We start from the raw sequence: 23,953 nt of genomic DNA on the forward strand, positions 1-23,953 counted from the left end.
TAAAAGGGCTGATCACGAACTAGCGCATTAGCTCATTTTAATGAAGACTTGGTGGCTCTAAAAAGAGCCTTTTTTGAATTGACGTCAGTTTCACTTGCTCTTAGTCTTGTGGCTTTCGGTCTTCTTGGGCAGCAGCACGGCCTGGATGTTGGGCAGGACGCCGCCCTGCGCGATCGTCACTTTGCCCAGCAGCTTGTTGAGCTCCTCGTCGTTGCGGATGGCCAGCTGCAGGTGACGCGGGATGATGCGCGTCTTCTTGTTGTCGCGGGCCGCGTTGCCCGCCAGCTCCAGGATCTCGGCCGTCAGGTACTCCAGCACGGCCGCCATGTACACGGGCGCGCCCGCACCCACGCGCTCCGCGTAGTTGCCCTTGCGCAGCAGTCGGTGCACGCGCCCCACCGGGAACTGCAGGCCGGCGCGGGACGACCGCGACTTGGCCTTGGCGCGGGCCTTGCCTCCTTGCTTGCCGCGGCCAGACATGACTTTACAGTGAAATTAACTTTTGTAGACTTTACTACAAAACCAGGTTTTAGCGTCTTAAGGCCTTTATACGCTTTCCTAGGGGTGGGGTCAGGAGCCAGCTTTTCATTGGTCGTAATTTGGTCGCCGAGAAGTCCAATGAAATCTGAAATTTAGAGTCTTTGTTACGTAGGCTTGTACTGAAAACACAGGTTTCATGTATGAACCAATGGAAATAAAAAGTATTTTTAGGCCTAATTTACATAAGGTGGTTATAAAAGGCTCAGGTCGTCGGGCGTGTAGCTTGTTTTCTCACTTACTAGGTAACTCTCCTGTGTTTGCAATCATGCCTGAGCCGGCTAAATCCGCCCCGGCTCCCAAGAAAGGTTCCAAGAAGGCTGTCACCAAGGCGCAAAATAAAGACGGCAAGAAGCGCAAGCGCAGTCGCAAGGAGAGCTACTCCATCTACGTGTACAAAGTGTTGAAGCAGGTGCACCCCGACACGGGCATTTCGTCCAAGGCCATGGGCATCATGAACTCGTTTGTCAATGACATCTTCCAACGCATCGCAGGCGAAGCTTCGCGCCTGGCGCATTACAACAAGCGCTCTACTATCACGTCCCGGGAGATCCAGACGGCCGTGCGCCTGCTGCTGCCGGGCGAGCTGGCTAAACACGCCGTGTCGGAGGGCACCAAGGCGGTCACCAAGTACACCAGCTCCAAGTAGAGGCCCCCCTGGATGAGGCACTCGCTGCCCCCTTTGCTCTTGCAGAACCACCCGCTTAAATCAGGAAAGAGCTTTGTCCACTTGCATTAGTTTCTAGTTCCTATTCCAAAGTTAAACTTTAAGGGTCTTGGAGAAGGTACACTTCAGTTTTAAGCATTTGTAGTTTTGAGGTTCTCTTAGCTGGTTTGCAGTTGGCTGTAGAGCTCCTCGCTCCCATTTAGCTCCTAGGAGTTATATTTAAACTAGAGAATGGAGGTTGGCCTCTCGGCCGGGTTTCTTCCGTGTTCTAGACTGTGTTCGGGCACTTTATCGACCTAAAGTGAGATGACTGACTTGATTACTTTGGCGGTTAGAGGGCTCCAGGACACACCTAAACCTGTGGCGACAAATGCTGTGTACCACTCAACAACTGAAGTCGCTCGGTGTCCTGGGTACAGGCAGTTTCCGGTAGTTTAGGGCGGTGTCCTCGCCTGTAACTGATTAATTTACCAACACGAACGTTGCTGCGAATTTGGTAGAAGACGGTTGGGGTTCTCACTCAAGCTTTAGATCCCTCCCTGTTCGTGGTTTGTGATTACCCCCTCCCTCACCCCTAGTTTACGGTGTCCTCGCCCTTAACTGATTGGTTTACCAATGCGAACGTTCAGCGTTGCTGCGGCTTTGGTAGAAGTCTGTTGGGGTTCTCCCTCAAGCTTTAGATTCCTGTCCATGGCTTATAATTTTCTTTTCTTTTCTTTTCTTTTCTTTTCTTTTCTTTTCTTTTCTTTTTTTCTTTTCTTTTCTTTTTTCTTTTCTTTCTTCTTACTTTGCTGTGCTTTAGTACCGCTGTGGTGCCGGGTTGCCGCAAAGATTGCTCATTTTCGCTCTGGACCCATGAAGCGATCTAATTCAACAACCCAAGGAATTAACTTCTTCCTGGTTGTCGCGTCTACACTGTCTTAAGTTTGCTTTCCTGTTTACACTGTGGTCAAGCCGGCCAGATGTTCTGATAAGTCCAGAGCCCGCAAATGCCTGACATACTCCAAATGCTCAAGTATTTATTACTGAATTAATTTTTGTATCATTGCTTTTGTAATTGCTTCCGTGGCTTGGCGGGGGGGGGGGGGGCGGGCGGGGCGGTGCCTGTTCGATGGAACAGAAGTGTTTGAAGATTCTTTCTCCCAATCCGTCCTTATAATTTATGCGGTGGCTGTTCTTGGTTGTCAACTTGACTGGAAATAACTAAAAGGAAGTGACAGTACACCTGTGAGGGATTTTTTTTTCTTAAATAATTTGAAATGAGAAGCAAACTCTTGGATTTTCATTAAATTGAGGGCACTGGGCTTTGGGGGAAAAGCCTCCTTCTATCTCCGCCAACATCCCCATTCCTAATTTTTCTATTCCCTACTGAGATGAACTTTCAATTTACACTCTTCCCTCCCATTTACCTTCCAGAGGGTTCTGCAAGATGGGTCACAGAGTTACTAGTGAAACCGATGGAAGCTAGGTGGTTGGTCCCATGGCCATGCCCAACATTGTCCAATTTCGTCTCCGTCTGAAGTCAGTTGCTTGCTTGCTTTTGTGAATTTTCCCCTCACAGTCTTGATCTTGCTGGTGAGAGCATTGGATGCTCTCCGATCGCTTTCTCGGTTCTGTGTTAGGTTAAGGGTTTCTGGAGCTGACTAAGGAGCTTTGTGAATCCAGAATGAGCTCCAGACTTTGGCATAGATTGACCAAGTCCTGCTTACCCCGTGAGCATTTTTAAGTGCGTAGATGCTATTATTATTAAATCATATTACCAATTAGTTTCAAATTTTTGCTGGATTGTTTTATGTGCAACTCATTTTCTCAGAAAATAAAATGAGCAGATATAACTGTTTGTGGTTGGTGCTGTGGAAAAGCTGGGTGCCTCGGATTTGAAACATATTTCTAAGCCATTAGCCAGGGCTTGGGGGTGTAGCTCAGAAGGTTTACCAAAAATGTACTGAGGTCCTAGTTTCAAAAACATATGCACAGGCACACACACACACGCACACACACACGGACAGACACAGACACACACACAGGCACACACACACAGACACACACACAGACACACACACAGGCACACACACACACACACACGGACACACACGCACACACACACGGACACGTTCATGCTCATGCATGCCCACATACTTTCCTCCAGCCAAACTTCTTCCTCAAGAGGTGCATTGGGGTTGAAATACCCTACAACAAGACCATTGCTGATGCCTAGTGGTTGAGAAACATATGACCATGTATAAAAGGTATTACAAACAGGATGTGTGAAATAAAACCCCTGGTACAGAATACATGGGATTTACTAGGGAGCATTCTATGCTCTTTGTATATACTGGCTCATTTTATCGTCACAGAGAACTTTAGGAAGTTGGTCCCCTTATCATCTCCCATTTTACAGCTATGGAAACAGAGGGCCAGCCCTGCCATTCCTCGCAAACTGTCGGAGGCAAAGTATCCAGGTTAGTTTTATGGGACTTGAGAAAGTTGGACTACTCCCTGAAAATATGGGCATTTGGGAAAATACTCTGCTTTTGGGAAGAGGGATTGAAATATCCATACTTAATATTCAACTCCTCCATCCCCTTCCGAATGCACCCTGCATCGAAATCCAGAAGGGTGGTGGCTAACCTTGGGAATGGAATTGGGAGACCGACTTTCCATCCCAGAAGTCATAGCTCCAGCCAATTTAGCTTGTCCTGGCAGGAGGAAGGGGTTGTGGGGGCATTTGGGGGAAGGGTTTTACCAACTCACATTCTTTCACCAGCATAAGAGACCTAGTAGCTTGTTTGGGGCACCCCCAAGCCCCCGACCCTAGGCTCTTATGATAGTCTTGTAGCAGACACAGATGAAGAAGGAAGTGGTAATAGAACCCTGTACTTTAACCCTGCAGGAGAAATTAGTACAGCGAGATTAACCTTGCATTAAACATTTGTTTACTTTAGGTTAATAATAATTGCTGCAAAAATAACTCTTGCTTCTACTTACTGATCACTTGACTGCTGACCAAGTCCTCTGCTTAGGGGTTTACACATGTAACTATTTAATATTATTATTATTATTATACAATATTATTATTACTCTTCAGAGTCACCATTTAAGGTACATTTCAGTATTGTTGTCTTATGTTATAGATAATGGGGAAAGCCTTAGAAAGCTTAAATGGCTCGTCTGGAATCATTGAACAAGCTGTAGAACTACAACCCACCTCTTTGTTATTGTGAGGTCTCACTGTGTAACCCAGGCTGGCACCGATTCTTCAGGGATCCCTCCTTCTCAGACGTCCGAGTGCTGGGCTGCAGAAGGGAGCCACCACACCTGACTTTGACATATTAGACATCTGTTCACCTTGGTGCACACATATCAGTATTTTTTTCCTGACTACAATGTAATTATTAATGCACTTACCTGTTAATGTACAACAGATTGCCCTAGTCCTTACACCACTCTTGTGTTTTTTCATTCCTTTTCCTTCCCCTACTTTTTGAATGTTCTCCAACTTTGGGCCATGACGATTCCATAGAGAAATACGGTAAAAGTCCGCCCCCCCTTAGTTGAACAGGAGCACAGAGGGAGAGATGAAACACACACAAACATCCATTCTGTGCAAGTGGGAGCAGGGCTACCTCTGCTCTCCTCTAGGCTCCAGTCTGGTCTACATAGAGAGTTCCAGGACAATCAGGATTCCATAACCCCTGTCTCAAACAAACAAACAATAAATTCCTGTCTGTTAGATGGCAGACAATTGTCTAGGCAGTGACGATACAAGATTAAACAGAACAGAGTGGCTTCTGGCTCCCTAGACTTTTAGTGCCTAGAAAGAAAGATCTTAAGTCAGTGACGATAATAAATAATGGAAAGTCTTAAGCTAGGGGAAGTATGATGCAGGACGTGTGTTGCGAGGTGTCTACTTCCCGATTGCTCTGCTGGTGGTTTCAATAGGAATGGCCCTCATAGGCTCATATATTTGAATGCTGTTCTTTAGGGAGTAATACTCCTTGATGGGGATTAGGTGGTGTGGCCTTGTTGGAGGAAGTGTGTCACTGGGAGTGGGCTTTGAAGTTTCAAATGCTCGAGCCAGGCTGTGTGCTGCCTGTGAATCTGTATGTAGAACTCTCAGCTACTTCTCCAACACCATATCTGCCTGTGTGCCACCATGCTCCCCTCCATGGTGATAACAGACAAAGCCTCTGAGTTGTAAGCCTGCCCCAGTCAAATCTTGCCTTTAGCTGGCATGGCCACGGTGTCTCCACAGCAACAAACCGTGACTAAGACAGCAGGGAAGAGGCACACGGCCAAACAACTTATAAGAGAGCCTTTAACTGGGGCTCACAACTTCAGGGAGAGTCCATGACCATCGTGGGGGGAGGCATGGCTGCAGATAGGCAGGCGAGGCTCTGGGGCAGTAGCTGAAAGCTTGCATCCTGATCCGCATGCAGCATGCAGCACGGGGGCGGGGGGGGGGGGGGAGAAAAAGAGCTAACTAGAAATCTCAAAGCCCACCCATGGTGACAAACCTCCACATGCCACGCGCCTTGATCCTTTTCAAACAGTTCCACCAACTAGGAAACAATTGTAGCATGATTACTAAAAACCCAGAGACAGATATTGGGGTTCAACCTGAAGGTCAGAAAAGCAAAACTGCCAGCCACTGGCTCTTACCTCTCTCTACCTCAGTCTGAAATGGCGATCCTGCCTCCAGAAATCTTAGAATGAGACTGTGTGTGAGAGCTGTCTCCTCCCATTTTATATTCCTCTCTAAGGCTAGGATTAAAGGTCTGCACCACTACAGCTCGGTTTCTATGGCAAACTAGTGTGGCTACTGGGATTAAAGGTGTGTGTCACCACTTCCTGGTTTGTAAGGCTGACCAGTATGACTGTTTTACTCTCTGATCTCCAGGCATGCTATATTAAAATACAAATGAAATATCACTACAACCAATCATTCAAATATATGAGCCTACAATGGTCATTTGCCATTAAAACCACCACAGAGGAAGGCAAGGTAGAGGCTTGTAGCCAAGAGCTGGGAAGGTACAGAAAGAATGCTCCAAGCTGTAGGCAGCATGGGCAAAGGCCCAGCGGGAAAGAGGGTGATGATGAGGAGAGGTGGAGCTGCAGTGTGCAGAGGGCAGTATAGACAGCCTGCCTGCAGATCAGATTCGAGATAGCTGACGTGGAAGATCTTGGTGAGCTCCACGCTAACCTGACTGGGAACAGAGAGTAACTGCATGGCACTAGAAGCAGGGAACTCAGATTCTCAGAGGCCACATGTCCTGGCCCAGCGCTCTAAAGATTCATGGCACACTGGTCCCCTGACTGTTCATTACAATGGAATTTTCTTTAAACCGGAAATGGTGCTTCAGGCTAATCAGGCTGACAATAGACAGTTCAGTATCCTGCAAGCTGCTTTCTTCCAATATTTTATTATTTTTTGCACATAGGTGTTTCTCCTGCATATATGTCTTTGCACCATATGTGTGCAGTGCCCACAGAGGCCAGAAAGGGTTTCTTGGAACTGGAGTTATAGACAGTTATGAGCTGCCATGTGGATGCTGGGAATAGAACCTGAGCCCTCTGGAAGAGCAGCCAGTGCTCTTAACCCCACGTCCATCTCTCCAGCAAGTGACTTTCTTATTGTAGTTTGGTTTTCTTTGAAGTTTGACCTTGCTGAACAAGTGAAAGATCAGCTGGACCCAAACAGGTACATTTTAGATACTTAGTAGCTTCATCTCCCATTAGAAGTTGAGAGCGCAGGATCTGACTCCAGACTGCCTTGAACTGAATCTCAATTCTTCTCACTCAATAGGTACATGTGATGGTCAATTTTAATTGTCAGTTTTACAGGATTTAGAATCACTATGGAAATAAATCCTTATATATAGATATAAGAGATTTTCTTTTTTAAAGATATCTTTACAAATTTATAAGTATGTATGCATGTATATGTCTGTCTGAGTATATGCCACATGTGTGTGTGGCCCATGGAGGCCGGAAGAGGTTGCTTGATCCCATGGAGCTGGAGTTGCAGGTGGTTGTGAGCTGCCACACGAGGATGCTGGGAAGCATGTTTTTAATTGTATCTGTTGGTGTGTGATGTGCATGGTGTGTATGGGTGTTTGCACTTCAGCATTTGTGTGAAGGTCTCACAACTTGTGGAATAAGTTCTCTTCCACCAAGTGAGTTCCAGCAGTTGGATCTGGGGTGTCCAGCTAAACAAAATGCCTTTACCCCCTGAGCCATCTCACTGGCTGTAGAAGGAAGCCATTCCTGGCTGCCCGACTAGCTTAGACCCAGAATAATCACACAGAAACTATATTATGTAAAACACTGTTTGGCCCATTAGCTCTAACTTCTTATTGGCTAACTCTTACATCTCTCTCTCTCTTTTTTATTTGGGCCTGCTTTGAACATTCTAATTTTTTCAAAGTAAACGTGGACCAGCCGCCAGCTCACAAGATCCAACTATGAGCTTTTTAAATGCAGCAACTTTAAGATACTCTATTGGAGATGGAGTTACCACCACTGCTGGCACCAGACTGGCCCTCCAATGGAACTATTACATCTTAATTTAACCCATCTCCATTAATCTGTGCATCACCATGAGGTCGTGGCCTACCAGCAAAGTTTCAGTGTGTCTATTTCAGGTGGTGTTGGCTCCATGGCATCTCCCTGACTCTGCCTTCTTCCTCCCTATCAATAGGCCAAGGCAGTTTCTTTATTCATTAATGGTAATCACAGCACACAGAGGGGACTCCCACATCAGCAGGCTCCATTCAAAGTGTTTCTCAAATACATAAACAAAGATGGAAATTGAAATTTGAATACTAACTGTATCTATAGTAATTAAAGCATAATGACCTATCGTTTTAGATGTGTGCTAGCCCCACAGCCTTTATCTCTTAAAGATACCCAAAGAAACATTTTATTGAGACATAATATGGCATCTGGAATTTCCTTCAAAATGATCCTGGGTGGCCTAGTTGAGTTATAGCATGTGAACATAAAACACATTATATTTATTTTGGAGAAGGTTCTCACTGTGCAGCCCTGGCTAGCTAGAAATTCACTATAGACCAGGTTGACCTCAGACATTTTGGCACCCTAATTGTATTTCAAGTTCTGGGATTACAGGTGTGTCACCATGCCTAACTGAATGCACGTGTTTTAAAGCTGCTCGCTAACATCTCTGAATAAATACCCCACCATTTTTTACTTAGAGATTTTTGTTTTATATTTCTATGTGAAAAACTAATCTTTGGTGGGTATGGTTGTACGCCCCCAACACTCAGGCACAGGAGAATCCTAAGTTCAAGGCCAGCCTTGACTACAGACTGAGACTTTGTTTCAAATAAACTTTAAAACGAAACAAAATCAACAAAAATAAAAACTTGGGGCCTGAGAGGTTGCTCAGCAGTTAAGAACACTTGTTGCTGTCGCATAGGGGTTTAGTTCCCAGGTCCCCTATTACAACCATCTGTAACTCCATTCCCCGGGGATCTGACGCCCTCTTCTGGCCTCCTTGGGCACCAAGCAAGTGTGCCCTTCACAGACATACATGGAGGCAAAAACATTCATACACATAAAATCAAAATGAATTAACCTTAAAAAACAAAACAAACCTCTACCTTGAAACTGAGGAGTCCTGTACATACCATGATGGAGTATAATGTTTTCTAATCTATGATACTGTGTATCCTTTTGGCCTTTCCCCTGTAATTCCTTAGTTGAAGCAACTGGACTGTCTCTGTAGCAGTTTTTCCATCTTGGTTCTATTGGTGGCTTTCCTTATCATATGGTGTCTCCCAGTCTCTTGCCTCTGTATTTTCAGCGCAAATCAGTAGAGGTTTGATTAGGTTTAAGTTCACATTTCACCTCTTGGTAAGTGGTAGGATCCCTCTTGGTTTAAGTAGGAAAGAAAATGTATACATATATGCATACATACACACATATATGTCATTATTATATAAATCAGTTATATACACACACACATATATATATGTCGTTATTATATAAATCACTGTTTCAGAATTTTACATTAAAAACAACAATGATGGCTACTTGTAAGGATTTGGGAGAGGGGAGAGCTTTTTCTTGTTCATTCTTATCGTTTATAATTGTAGTTTACTGTGCATGTGCTCTTAAAAATATTGTTAGTAAGGAGTGCTGGCTGGTGGATGGAATCCCAGCAATGTTGCGAGCATAGCAAATACTTGAGCCCACAGATCTCCAGAGAAACCAGGACTGTTAAGCGTGTGTGGTTGTCTTTCCAATAGGAAAGGGGAAAAACCCGCTCTTCCACCCAGAAGGCTGGGAGTTGGAAGTGATTTGATAGCCCGATGATCTGGATTATCTGTTGGGCCACGCCGTATCAAGCTCCTACAACCAGGACTGGAGACGTAGGAATCTAAATGACCCTTAAAGTCAGAGGTTCCCCCAAGCTCCCACGACCAGGACCAGAGGCAATTGATTGCCCAAATGCTCTCTACGCTATCTGCATGACTGAGAACAGTCCAGAGTGTCCCTAGGACCTGCAGCTGGTACAGGCAGCCTACCTCTAGGACCCGTCTTCTTGGAAGAATCACATGTACCCTGTTTCAATGCAATTACGCTTCTTTGTGCACTGGGGATTGTACTACACCAGGGAACTTTCCCCAAATTATACTGGGCTTAAATATGTTCGGGGTAAACTGCCTGATGTCAGACACTTTAGACGTCTTATAAAGGTTGCTGAAGTCAGTCCGCCCTGGGTGTTCATTCTCATCTCTTCTTGGTTTGCTTCTCTGTCTGACATCTGCAGAGACCTCCTCACAGCACAGGAGCCCAAGGCAGAGACTGTTGCAAATCTGAGGCCATTTTGGACTTTACAGTGAGTTCCAATCCAACTTGTGTTACAGTGTCAGGTCCTGTCTCAAATACAAACAAAACCAAATAACTCCTAATCTTATTAGGTAAAAACAAACAAGACAGACCTATACAAAGTAGCTACAAGTATTGGTACATACTTGTAACCACACCTTGTGGAAAGCTGAGGCAGGAGGATTTGGGGCTTGAGGTCATTCTGGGCTAGAAAGTGAAACCCTGTTTCCAAACCCCACTACCAAAACCAAATAAACCAAACCCTAAATAAAACACAATAAGCCAAAACCTAAACAAACAAAACTCTAAGGCAGGATTTTGTGGAAATAATGTATTTCAAAACACCTGAGAACCTACTAGACTCTCAAAGCGTTGCAGTGAATTCTGAGTAATAGCTGAGAACAATCTCAATAACACAAACAGCAGCCAATATAAATTAAGGGCAACAATAACAAGAACAACAAAAGGTCCAGAAGTCCCTGGGGTTAGAGGGCTAACCTACAGATCTGGGATTGGGACTCCACTATCCCCAGCCTCATTAAAAATATAATCACTTGAAACTGTGAACGCCGAGCTGGTTCTGGTGGTGTAGGCCTGTGGTGGTATACATCATTACCCCAAGGAAGGCTTGAGGCTTCTCCAATTACCACACCCTACCTCCCCACCCTCCACCACCCTCACACTCCACCCACCTACCCCCACCCCAGCAGGCACACCTCTGCCTTTCTTTCTTTTTTTTTCTTTTTTTCCTCCAAAGGTAGATCTTGCTATGTAGGCCATATTGACTTCAAACTCCCAGTTATCCCACCTTAGTGTGGTGGTTTGAATAAAAATGCCTCCCTAGGCCATATTATTTGAATGATTAGGGAGTGCCTAAGGAGGTGTGGTCTTGTTGGAGGAAGTGTGTCACTGGGTGTGAATTTTGGGGTTTCAAGTGCTCAAACCAGGCCCACTGTCTCTTCCTGCTGCCTGCTGATTTGGATGTAGAACTCTCACACCTGCATGCCACCATGCTTCTGGCCATGATGACATTGGCCTAAACCTCTGCACTGTACACTAGCTAGCCCCAATGAAATGCTTTCTTTTACCTGTGTTGTCCTGGTCATAGTGTCTCTTCACAGCAATGCAACAGTGAGTCAGACACTCAGTTTCCTAAACCCAGCCTGGGAGGAATACAGGAATGTTTCACCACAACAAACTGTCATATTTTATAAAAAACATTTGTTTTTATTTTGTGTGTACTAGTGTTTGCCTGGATGTATGTATGTGCACCACACGTATGCCTAATGTCTGTGCGGCCAGAAGAGGGCGCCAGATCCTCTGGATTTGAGTTAAGCCTATTTTAAGCTCCACATGGGTGCTGGGTGGGAACTGAACCTGGGTCCCTTGCAAGAGCAGTCAGTTAAGTTATCTCTTTGATGGGTCCGGGATTGCACAATGATGGGGAACAGAGCCTGAAGTCTATGAAATCTGAAGCAAACTTCATTCCAGGAAAAAAATAATCACTATGGGTCCCAAAAAGCTTATCAGCTACCCAAGACCACAGCCAGAGTTCGGGCTTCTGAAACCATGGCAATGGGGGTGGGTTCTGGTCCCCTTTTAGAGCAAGAAGTAAGTATTCGGCATGGACAGAGGAATTTTTACAAATTCCAGGTTAATGCTTAGAGACATTTTGAATTTTAAGATTTACAACTTTCGACAACAAGGTTTTAGCTAAATTGAGTTTACATAAGCCTACAGATTTCCTTCTCGATTAACAATGGGTGCAGGGAACTTTCCAGCTTTTTTCTGTCACAACCAGTTTCCCATAGCACTGCACTCCCAGCCCCTGTCATGCTTTTCTTAAATACAAATAAGTCACAGATTCTACCTTTCCTGAAAGGAAGGGGATTAAAGAATGCTAGAGGCTAGCAGGCACTGAGATGGCTTTAGAATTCTCCTTACCGTAGAAGCATAAAGGAAAATATTTCATCTCCTCTCAGCTGTTTCTCTTTGATTGATAATATTACTTTTAACATAAAATAAACAAAACAGAACAGAAAAAGGAGGTCGAGAAAGCCTGCTGTGTTCCAGTACTCTCAACACAGCACTTCAGCTCCTCGGCGTGAATCCGGAAGGCAGATGCTATGATTCTTAGTTTACAGTGGAGTAACCTGAGCTCCAGACAGGACAGATAATGCAAACTTCTCTTTCCAGCGTGTTGCAGAGTTTCAGAGAGTCCCTGCCCAAAGGAAGAGCATCCCAGTTCACAAAGGAAGCCGATGATCACGCAGGTGAAGTAACTTGGAGGGATGTTCTGATGCTTTGGAGTTTTATTAAAATATTTATCTAAAATCTGCATGGGGGCTGTGGCTGTGGCTCAGTGGTAGAGCGCTGACCTCACATACAAGGGGTCCTAGGTCCATGGGGGCTGTGGCTGTGGCTCAGTGGTAGAGCGCTGACCTCACATACAAGAGGTCCTAGGTTCAGTTCCTAGCGCTTCCTTTAAATTGTGCATCATGTCTGGTGTGTTGGCAACACCTGAGGGGGGGGGCAGGAGAACCACAAATTAGAGTCCAGTTTGATAGATAAAAGACCTGTCTCAAAAAACCAAGGCCTTGAGCTATCAGGACGGCTCAGTGAGTGACACTGGCTGCAAGCCCTGACAACCTGAGTTAGATTCCCAGGACTCACACGACAAAGGAGGGAACACACCTGAAAGTTGTCCTCTGCTCGCCACACATGCGCTGCGGCACATGTGCTCACACGTGCACACACAAATGCACACACAAGAAATTCATGTAAAAACCCAGTGACGTGGAATCTTACCGGTGGGCTACAGCCTCATGGTGACACAGAGGTTAATAGAAATGTGTTAATTTAAGATGTAAGAGCTAGCGAGCCATCGGCCAAACAGTGTTGTAGTTAATATCGTTTCGGTGTGATTATTTGGGTCTGGGTAGCTGGGAATGAAAGAGCAGTCTCTGTCTACAGCCCAGGGTTTGATAGAGCATCTGTCTAATTAATGTGCAAGGTTCTGAATTCAATCCAGCAGCACCACAACTAGACAAATAAGTAAATAAATAAATGCAAAATCAAAAGTGAAAAGAAAACCGCACACAATAATTTGAAGGTCTGTTAATACATGCACCTTGTCCTGCAGGGTTTAGTCGTGGAAACCCGACTGGGGAATGGAGAAATCACAAACACACACAGGGAAGCTGTGATAGGGTGGACTGTACTCGCGGTGAAGGAGGGGACCTGCCATACAACCCAGAAGATACGCAGCAAAGGAGACAGGATTAGCTAGTGCTGGTCTCTGTAAGGGAGTGGTCTCAGGCTGCTACCTTCTGGGAGGAGCAAGCTATGGTTGAGTTTCTACACACACTGACCAATCCTTCATAAACACTCACATTTAGACTGTAGGGATATAGCCCCACCCATTGGGGGCATGTTCGCCTTGGGCTAACGTTTACTGATAAATCTGCCGGGCGTGATCCCAGCAGCCCTTTTCTCTGCTTTTCCTGTTCTCCGCGGGAACCTGTGGTCCTGTAAGTCTATTTCCTTATTAAAGCTGTATATATCTTTATAATCTGTCTGCATTCATTTACGCCGCCACATTTAGACCATATTTGCCTCACCTCTGAGCCTTACCTGGGGAAGGCTTTGCCATGTCCATGGGTTTCAGGCATTGAGGTCCTTGACGTGACCAAGCCCATCCCAATAATAATAATATGTCAATAAAACATATTCATTCAGGACTCCATCTAGTCCCCTACCCATATTTTTATTTATTTTTAATTTTATTACATTGCTTATTTTGTGTGTAGGGTATGCACATACCAAGGTACAAGTGCGGAAGTCGGACATACATCTTTAACAGGAAAGTAGGATATTTGTGCTGAGAAGCACACAGAGATCATATGTCCTTATTTTCCTTTTTGGTTTCAGTATAAATATTCTTTACCGGGGCTGGAGAGATGGCTCAGCGGTTAATAGCATTGCCTGCTCTTCCAAAGGTCCTGAGTTCAATTCCCGGCAACCACATGGTGGCTCACAACCATCTGTAATGAGGTCTGGTGTCCTCTTCTGGCCTGCAGGCATACACACAGACAGAATATTGTATACATAATAAATAAATAAATATTAAAAAATTATATAAAAAATATTCTTTACCTTCCTTTCCTGCCTCCATCAGATCTGTAAGTGGTGGTGCAGGTATTCCCCATATAACAGATGACTATCCTGGGGCGTAAGCTCACCCCAGGGATGCCCAGAGAAAATCACCCAGAGGTCTCCACAAGTTATAAAACTGATTGGCCCATTAACTCAGGCTTCGTATTAGCTCTTATAACTTATGTTAACTCATTATTCTTATCTATGTTAACCACATGGCTCAGTATCTTTTTCAGCAGGACAGGTCACATACTGCTTCTTCTAGTCTGGAGAGGACTGCGGGAAGAGCTTCTTTCTTCCCAGAATACTTCTTTTCTCATTACTCCACCTCTATCTACTTCCTGTCTGGTTTTCCCGCCTATACTTCCTGCCTGGCTACCAGCCAATCAGCATTTATTTAAAATATAATTGACAGTATATAGAATTGTCCTGCACCATGTGACTGTCCCCTGAGTTTCTGATTCTCTGTGCTTGGCAAGTGGTGTAGATTTTATCGTAAAGGTGAGGGGTAGGAAGAGAGATGGGTTTTAAAGTATAGGAGTGACAAACTCATCCCTGGCGTTGGGTGGAGGAGTCTGTCCCCTCCATGTTTATGGAGCTGCCTGGTAAGCAGAAAGTCACCTGATGCAGTGGGCACGGAGCCCTGGCATCCATCACGTACTTCCTGTCAGGTCCCCTCTGAGCTTCCTGTATGAGCCTTTTGAGGTTTCTCTTTAGGTGTATGAACTTTGGGGTTCCTTTCATTCTTTTGCCTTGACACTAGTCATGGGAATTTGGGTAAAATACTCAAGTGTCCTTGCCTGCTTTATGAGGTTGCTGTGATTCTACCTCAACCATCGGCAAACCCTGAGCTTAAGAAATCTGCTGTTGCTTTCCAGCTTGGGTCCAGCAGAATGGCTCCCACAAAGAAGGGTGGTGAGGAGGGCCGTTCTGTCATCAATGAGATGGTGACCCAAGAATACACCATTAGCATTCACAAGTGCATCCATGGCACGGGCTTCCAGAAGCGTGCCCCTAGAGGGCAAAGAAATCTGGAAATTTGCCATGAAGGAGATGGGGACTCCAGATGTGTGAATTGATACCAGGCTCAATAAAGCCATCTGGGCCAAAGGAATAAGGAATGTTCCATACTGTATCCGGGTACGTTTGTCCAGAAAATGTAATGAGGATGAGGACTCACCAAACAAGCTCTAAACATTGGTAACTTACGTGCCTGTTACCACATTCAAAAATCTACAGACAGTCAATGTGGATGAGAATTAACCTACTGAATCTCAAATAAAGCTGGAGAACTGCCAAAAAAAAATCTGCTGTTTTGATTTCAAACGTCACTGCCCAATGTGGCCCAGCTGAGACACCACCTTTGCCTCCTTCCACCACATTCTCTCCTGTGTTCTTCATCTCTCTCCAGCTGTTCTTTCTGTTTGGAAAGGGGCTTCATCCCAGCCCCTGGCATCCACATATCCAGATAGTCTGGAATGTTTGGATGGAGGCTCCAGTCTAAGTCCCCTCCCCTGGAGATGTCTCAGTCCAGACTCTGCCCCCGAGAAAGCCCCCAAACCATGACCCCTCTCCAGACATGCTCAAGACCACTCCCACAGGGTATTTAAACTGCCCCCAGAGAACAAACATGTGGTTTTCCGGTATTTCTTTCCTGTCTCCTCTCTGGGGGACTGAAAAGACATACAAGTTTGTATCCATTAAACGTGGGCTTTTACTAATTCGGTTTGATTTGGTCTGATTTGGAATATTGCGTTGGCAGAAGGGCTTATTGGGATGCAGAAACTCTCACTTTCTAGATAATGAGTTCTCCCATCAAATTTTGTGTGGGCCAGGCGGTGGTGGCACACACCTTTAATCCCAGCACTAGGAAGGCAGAGGCAGGCAGATCTTTGTGAGTTCGAGGCCAACCTGGTCTACAAGAGCTAGTTCCAGGACAGGCTCCAAAGCTACAGAGAAACCCTGTCTCAAACAAACAAAAACAAAACAAAACAAAAACAAAAATTTATGTGGACTGAGTACTTAAACCTTAGTCCTCCCCCCATGTGTGTGTGTGTGTGTGTGTGAGCGCATGTGTGTGTGTGTGTGTGTGATGAAGGTGCCTGCAGAGGCAGAAGAGGATGTTGGATTCCCTGAAGCTAGAGTTGCAACACCGGGCACGCACATTGGGAACTGAACTCAGGTTCTCAGGATGCGCTCCTAACTGCTGAGCCATCTCTAACCCTGTCTCTTCTAATGCATGGGTAGATTTCATCCAGGGCTCTGCCTTCTGTTATCCTTTTAGCCATCTGTCTAGAGCTTCCCCACAAATACGTCTGACTGAGCCACCTCAGTGAACAGGTTAAAATTCCCAACTGCCAGGTGAGTGTTCCTTTAGATACAAGGAATCTCAGTTTCTGTGTCAGGAGGGACTTGGTGTAAATTCTTGTCTCTAGAATCAATTGCTTTCCTTGGCCCTCGTTTTCTGCCTTTCTGAAATCTACCATTATCTTCTAGTTCTGAAGTTTCCAGCCTTCCTAACGCAGTGACCCTTTATTACCGTTCTGTAGCAGACTTTCTTGGACCGCCAGCCCCCATAGCATGACATGAAGACTTATTTTGTATGTTCAGCCTTGGCTTAGACTTGTTTTGCTAGTTTTCTTTTTTTAACTTAAATTATCCCATTTCTATTCATCTGTGTGCAGCCCTGAGACTCATTTGCCTCATCTATGAACTGTTCGTCCCAATTTCCTGCTTCCCCTGTGGCTGGCTGGTGCTGGCTGGTGCCAGTCCCCACCCTCACCCCTCTACCCTCTCACCCCTGTTGGCTGATCAGCTCCCCTTTCTGTCTGTCAGCCTCTGCCTAGCTATTGAGTGTTCAGCTTTTTATTAGACCAATCAGGTGCCTTAGACAGGCAAGGTGAAACCGTAACACATCTTTAAATAGTTAGACAAGTGAAACACATCTTTACATAGTTAAATAATTATTCTGCAACACAAATGTAACACATCTTTACAAACTTAAACAAATACTCTATTCCACAACACAGTTCTTATGTTGTGGTGACCCCAACCATAAAATTATTTTATTGATATTTCATAACTGTAATTTTGATGGTTTTGAATCATAATATAAACATCTGTTTTTTGATGGTCTTAGGCAGTCCCTGTGGAAGAGTCACCCAAGATTGAGAACCGCTCCTTGGGCCAGAGGTCCTTCCTTCTGGATGCTCCAAACGCCAAGTTACCATATGTTTAACTGTACCTCTTTAAAAAAAAAATTATTTATTTATTTAGTATGTATACAATATTCTGTCTGTGTGTATGCCTGCAGGCCAGAAGAGAGCACCAAACACCATTACAGATGGCTGTGAGCTACCATGTGGTTGTTGGGAATTGAACTTAGGACCTTTGGAAGAGCAGCAATGCTCTTAACCTCTAAGTCATCTCTCCAGCCCCCTTAACTCTACCTCTTGCCTCTTTCAGCCAGCATTCCACCTGTGTCCACTTACACCTTTGTCCTAGCCAAGGCCATCATCAGCTGTATAAAAATCCACAACCCATGAATACCAGTTTTGTGGCTGACTTTTCCTGGAAACAGCTGATATTGAGAATATTCAAATATTCTTTCCTTTAAAAGTTTAGTGTGTGTGAGTGTGTGTGTGTGTGAGCACCGTGACCCAGGTCAGAAGACAACTGTCAGGAGTTGATTTTCTGCTTCCACCATGGATTCTGGGGATTGAATTCAGGTTCTCAGGTTTATTAGCAAATATCTTTACCTCCTGAGCCATCTGGCCAGCTCTGTTAGGAGAATTTAAGAGACTGAATTCTTTGTAGCTAATTGTTTTTTGTCTAGCCTGATCTGAAAGTGGAGCACTCCTTTTGTACTTAGCTCATTATTACTATTTATTTATTTATTTATTTATTTATTTATTTATTTATTTAATTTATTTATTTGTGTGTGTGTGTGTGTCTGTGTAACGATATGCCACACGTGTGTGTCCGGAAGCCAGTAGAGGGCATTGAATCCTCTGGAGCTGGAGTTACAGGTGTTTGTGAACTTCATGATCAGGTTCTTAGGTGCGAGGAACCCAGTTTGGGTCCTCTGGAAGAGCAGCCCTGAGCTATCTATCTCTCCAGGTCCTATGCTTTGATATTAAAAACATTAAAAACCTGTTACTACTTTGTCCTGGTTTTTCAAACCAAAGCAACATTGCAAATGGCCTATCAAAGGCCGTGGTAAGAATGAAGGACAGTGGCAAGCATGGGAAGTCAGAATGGGGGCAGTGGCAGGCATGGGAAGTCTGAGTGCTGTATCACCTTGCCTGAGGCAGTTGAGGAAGCCCTAAAGCTCTGGAGAATTTCTCCTGGTCTTCTCAGGTCACAGTAAGAGCCACATTCTGTTGCCCCAGCTCTGGGATGTTTGGGGTTGGAGGGTGTTGTGTGCGTGTGTGCTGTCCCTAAGGTGGCTGCTATATTAGGCAGCAGTGTCCTGGGGAAGCCTGGTTCCAGGCTGGGTGAGAGGAATTTGGTCAAATCATCTGTTATTTCCTCTGAAAGTAAACACACTCATTTGTACTGTCAACTCCCCCCCCCCCCTTAGGGCAGCTGAGTGGAGAACTGGCTTAACTCATTCATGGCCAAAGCCCACAGCTGTTGGGTAGCAGGCTAGGAAGAGACATTGTGAGGTAAGCAAGTCACTGACCTCAAAAGCTCACCTTCGGTAGGAAGTCAGGAAGTCAGAAAAGATTAAAAGGAGAGGGCTTCCGGTGTCCCGTATCTGCCAAGAGGCCAGGTCCTACACTGCCCGGTAAACCGCCCCTCCCCCTCCCCTTCCTTTTCCACTCTCTCCAGCATCCTGCGGTCTGAGTTTGGCGAGCAAGTTTGACTCAAGGCACAGAAGGGAGTGAAGTGGCCCTACCGTGATAGGCAAAGGCAGGTCATAGCTGTTCCTACTAAGCTAGGATCCCTGACTGCCTTAGAACATGACATGAACAGACGAGACTGTTGTGACCCAGACTTCTGGTGTGGGTGGGGCGATCTTGGCTCTCTTTGATATCTAAATTGGTTGGCATTTTGCTGGCAAGTGTGCCTTAGTTTCATGTCATGGTGCAAATCTGCACGCGTACGGGTCTGCTTAGCCACTAACAGTTTTAATGTTCCAAAAAGTCACTCGTTCTGAGAAGTTTGGGGCTCAACCTTTGAAGCAAAGTCCAATAAGATGATGGGTGCGAAGTGCTGTCTCTCCGCAGCTCTAAGCCTCTGCTAAACTTTCTGCTTATATCTGAACACAGGTTGGAAGGACCCAATCACTGTGGCTGAGCAGGAAACGAGGCCCTGAACAGAAACTAAGTGAGCTGGATAAGTTGGCCAGGATTCTGTTTATAGTCTGCTGCTATAACAAAACATCCAAATTATTTATAAAGCTGTATAATTTGGCTTGCAATTCTGGGGACTCGGTGGTCCAAACAGCATTACGATACAGCGCAGAAACAGAAAGCAACCTTTTGACATGCAGAAAGGCCAAGCAGATAGGAAGGTCTCTCTTTTAGGATAACCAGCTTTTTAAAAACTACCTCCTGAGGGCATACATCAATTAATTCTGAGAATGATGTCCTCACACTCTAATAAAGCTGCACTAAACCACCGATTTAAGATTCCCCCACCCTCAACAAAGCCATACTGGAGACTTTTGAATGACATAATTTTAAACACAAGAACTCTAGGAAACACATCTCAAACCATGTTCAAACCATAGCAGACCACTCCAACAAACCATATTTTGGGTAGTTTAATCGGAAGACAATTTCTCATGACTCTGGAGACTGGACATACAAAGCCAAAGTGGGGACAGGATTGGTTCTCCGAGCCTTTGTCCCTGGCTCTCAGCCGGTACCTTCTTTCGGCATTCCTGCCGGCCCTGTGTGTTCTAATCACACCTACATCACCATTTTGTAATAGGCACAGTGTTGTAATACTTGCTGAAAACTGTCACTGTCAGGAGTGAGTGACCAGAGTCGCAGTCCTCAGTTTCCCCTTTATTTACTCCTTTCAAAGGCATAATGTTTTTTAAAAAGGATTTCTCTGTCAGTTTCTCCGCTCATCAGTGAGTCTCAGGTGTCAATGACTGAAGGGATTAGGAATGGGATGGAGTGCAGGCTAAGACCCTGACCCGTACCCCAGCTAACAGGCTGGCTTTGTCTCCCACTTTTACTTGGAGCAGAGCTAATCTCGAATCCTCCTCCCAGCTCTGGGGGCTCTCAGATGGCAGAGAGGTGAAAGAGGAGGGTCATGGCACTTCCCTGGGTCACTGACCACCAGTATCTTGAATTCAAAGAGCCTTGGACTGGTAACTTCTCAAGTGTGCTTCCTGGAAGATTTCCTAGAAGTTTCAGGCAGTAGACAAGAGGGAAGGTCCCTGATAATGACCCGAGTTATTTACTATGATCTTTGAGTCTCAGGTCCAACATTCACCCCTGCAGAAGACCCTCCTCAGGCCAAGAAATAGCAAATACTTCCTTGACATTCAGTCTATTTCTGTACAGAAAAGTCTCTGATATAGAATGCATATATTATATTGCAGTTGGGTTGGCATTTTAAACTAAATTAAATGGAAATAAGGGGGAGAAAGTAACCAATTGCCACAGAATAAGGTAAAACCAGAGTAATAAATATTGTTTTAAGAGGCTACAAGAGGTCTAATTCCTCAAGTCCATAGCAATAGAGGGAAGGCAGGTGTCACTGGTTATTACTGATAGGGGCCACTTACCACCAATCATGAGCACACAGTCAGGTCCTAGACATTGCCTAGAAGTAAAGGGAAGAAGCAACAATTATCTTCAAAAGTCTAGAAAGGTTATAAGGTAGCTGAAAGGTAAGTGTTCTGGACGTTCAGCTTGTTTAGGAAGGCCGCTTCCACTCGCTAGAGCTGGGTCCCCGACATGCTCAGGCACTGGGTGCACTTTTTCCCACCCAGGTCATAGCACACCCAGTATTGGACAGTGGTGATCATGGCACTCATTGGTACAGGCTACTTCCCGTCATGCTTACACAACAGATCCTTTAACTCCTGGACTGCGATGCTAATTTGTTTCCTTAGCGACTGCCTAATGGCCAGGGTCGCTCCAACCCATCTCAGCACCAAAGATAATATTAGCAATACCAGTTGAAATACAGCACAGGTTTAAGATGCCCAGGCAGACAAAAGGCGTTGCAGACTGATTGAACTAGGGAACTAGACAAAGAGGTTAATGAGAAAACCCCCAACAATCGCTTGGAAAAAAAAATCCAAACACCCCTTTAAGGGCCACAATATAACACTTTTGAAAGACGGCTGTGAAAGCATTTGTTCCAAGAGCATGTTACTGGGTTACTTCAACAGATGTTCTGGGAACCTTCCTGCCAAGAACCCTTAAAGGGCCACAAGTGCAACACCGAAAACAATTAAACAGCACCCATAGATACTGCCCGACTACCCCGAAACCGACGTCTCCCCATGTCCGTAGTAGACAGACACGGAAAGGACAGGGAGGCGAACAGCTCCTTCGGGCGCACGTGGTGGCTCTGAAAAGAGCCTTTGGTGAGATGGAACCGACGCGTGGAGCTCAGGCCCGCTCCCCGCGGATGCGGCGGGCCAGCTGGATGTCCTTGGGCATGATGGTGACGCGCTTGGCGTGGATGGCGCACAGGTTCGTGTCCTCGAACAGCCCCACCAGGTAGGCCTCGCTCGCCTCCTGCAGCGCCATGACGGCCGAGCTCTGGAAGCGCAGGTCGGTCTTGAAGTCCTGCGCGATCTCACGCACCAGGCGCTGGAACGGCAGCTTGCGGATCAGCAGCTCGGTCGACTTCTGGTAGCGCCGGATCTCGCGCAGCGCCACGGTGCCGGGCCGGTAGCGGTGCGGCTTCTTCACGCCGCCCGTGGCCGGCGCGCTCTTGCGGGCAGCCTTGGTGGCCAGCTGCTTGCGCGGGGCCTTGCCGCCGGTGGACTTGCGGGCGGTCTGCTTCGTGCGGGCCATGGCGGAGACGGGACACGCCGAGACGAGGAGCGCGGGGACCTGAAGCGGGGACCGAGCCGGCCGACTTTATAAGCGCAGTCTTCCCCGCGGCGGGGCGGAGACAGCGACTTGAAAGTCCCGCGCTGCCGGGCCATTGGCCGTGGCGTCACCGGCCCCGGGCCGGCCCATTGGCTGGGGCTGCCCCGCCCCCTGGTCGCCCTGCTGCCCCTTGTCCAGCCCTGCGGCCAGCTGACTCGCCAACTCTCCCCGAGGGGACAGGGGGACACCTCTGGTAGTTCCAGATCCCAAGTCTACACGTCTCTTCCAGAGAGGCGCGCGAGCTCACCCGCCCGCCCTCCCGCCGTCCGGTCACAGAGCTAATAATATCCAGTGTCGCCCAGTGATCGCCCCCTCGCGATCCCGAGAGCTGGCCGCGCCCCGTCGTCCCGAGACGTCCCCTTCTAGACTTTGCCGGGGCATCGGGAGACAGCGGGGCTAGTTGTGCTTTGCGCCTGCCCTGGGCTCGACGTCGGGGTTGAGTCCCAAGCCCGGGGGAGGGGCAGGAAGCGTTCGGGAGACTGGGGCGGGAAGCAGCGCGCGGGACAAGAGTTTCGCAGGATGGATGTGTAGGACCCACAAATGGCGCCAAGTGCTTGCAACAGTGCGGTGTCCACCCCGGGCCAGGACCACCAAGAGCGACCGCACAGTCGCCCACCTGAGGGACCTCGGACAGTGGGAAAGGCGCTGTAGACGCATAAAGCGAGTGGCCCGCGCGACATCCTATACTTTGGGAACGGGCCGCCAAAGGCCACGACACCGGCTACCGTGACACAACTCTTTAATCTGAAGGAGTGGGTGGCTCTGAAAAGAGCCTTTGAGTTCGCGGGCGCCCCCGGGACGCGAGCCGCCACGGCGCGGGCAGCGGCCTCACTTGCCCTTCGCCTTGTGGTGGCTCTCGGTCTTCTTGGGCAGCAGCACGGCCTGGATGTTGGGCAGGACGCCGCCCTGCGCGATCGTCACTTTGCCCAACAGCTTGTTGAGCTCCTCGTCGTTGCGGATGGCCAGCTGCAGGTGACGCGGGATGATGCGCGTCTTCTTGTTGTCGCGGGCCGCGTTGCCCGCCAGCTCCAGGATCTCGGCCGTCAGGTACTCCAGCACGGCCGCCATGTACACGGGCGCGCCCGCACCCACGCGCTCCGCGTAGTTGCCCTTGCGCAGCAGCCGGTGCACGCGCCCCACCGGGAACTGCAGGCCGGCGCGGGACGACCGCGACTTGGCCTTGGCGCGGGCCTTGCCTCCTTGCTTACCGCGGCCAGACATGACGGAAGACGCAAACTCACACGCTCGCGCAAATAGGAAACTGGACCACGGCGCCGCCGCCTCTTCCATTTATAGACACGGCCCCGATTGTCCGCCTGACGCGCTCATTGGCTCACACGCGTCCTCGCGCCATGGCCAATAGGAGCGCGCGCTCACAATCCGCTCATTTACATAAGGCGCCGCCGCGAACGCCGAATCACGACGCGCGTGGCCAGAACCCTCATTTGCGTGCGGCCGTTGTCAGTGCCGGCTCCTCGGGGGCGCCCCGGCCTGCCGCACTTCGGTTCTGCCGCCGCGGGAGCGGGCCGAGCGCGCCCCGCCTGTGACAGGGAGGGTGGCCGTGTGGAGAGGGGTGCCGGGTGGGCGTAGGTGAGCCGCTCGTCTCCGGTGCGGGCGTCTCGTCCCACGCCGGGTTCCCCGGGAGCTCGATCGTCCGCTGCTT

At 47.3% G+C, this 23,953-nt stretch overlaps 3 protein-coding genes and 1 pseudogene across 3 annotated transcripts; 1 reads left to right on the forward strand and 3 right to left on the reverse strand.

Moving 5' to 3' along the window:
• Positions 1–90: 90 nt before the first annotated feature.
• Positions 91–499, reverse strand: LOC130889459 (histone H2A type 2-C). Its single transcript, XM_057793207.1, has one exon. It carries the CDS (start codon positions 478–480, stop codon positions 91–93), a length of 390 nt encoding a protein of 129 aa, XP_057649190.1. The 5' UTR covers positions 481–499.
• A 306-nt stretch (positions 500–805) lies between these two features.
• LOC130889535 (histone H2B type 2-E-like) lies at positions 806–1,186 on the forward strand. Its single transcript, XM_057793345.1, has one exon. The coding sequence runs from the start codon at positions 806–808 to the stop codon at positions 1,184–1,186; it is 381 nt and encodes a 126-aa protein (XP_057649328.1).
• Positions 1,187–19,679: 18,493 nt separating this feature from the next.
• On the reverse strand, positions 19,680–22,877 carry LOC130889465 (histone H3-like; annotated as a pseudogene).
• A 113-nt stretch (positions 22,878–22,990) lies between these two features.
• On the reverse strand, positions 22,991–23,719 carry LOC130889466 (histone H2A type 2-A). Its single transcript, XM_057793218.1, has one exon. It carries the CDS (start codon positions 23,578–23,580, stop codon positions 23,119–23,121), a length of 462 nt encoding a protein of 153 aa, XP_057649201.1. The 5' UTR covers positions 23,581–23,719; the 3' UTR covers positions 22,991–23,118.
• Positions 23,720–23,953: the final 234 nt, after the last annotated feature.

The sequence above is a fragment of the Chionomys nivalis genome, chromosome 18 (assembly GCF_950005125.1).
Source record: "Chionomys nivalis chromosome 18, mChiNiv1.1, whole genome shotgun sequence".
In the NCBI taxonomy this organism is placed as follows: domain Eukaryota; kingdom Metazoa; phylum Chordata; class Mammalia; order Rodentia; family Cricetidae; genus Chionomys; species Chionomys nivalis.

Bases quoted from the DNA above. Each gene is read 5' to 3' on its own strand.
- LOC130889459 (XM_057793207.1), bottom strand. From the start codon at position 480: ATGTCTGGCCGCGGCAAGCAAGGAGGCAAGGCCCGCGCCAAGGCCAAG.
- LOC130889535 (XM_057793345.1), top strand. From the start codon at position 806: ATGCCTGAGCCGGCTAAATCCGCCCCGGCTCCCAAGAAAGGTTCCAAG.
- LOC130889466 (XM_057793218.1), bottom strand. From the start codon at position 23,580: ATGGAAGAGGCGGCGGCGCCGTGGTCCAGTTTCCTATTTGCGCGAGCG.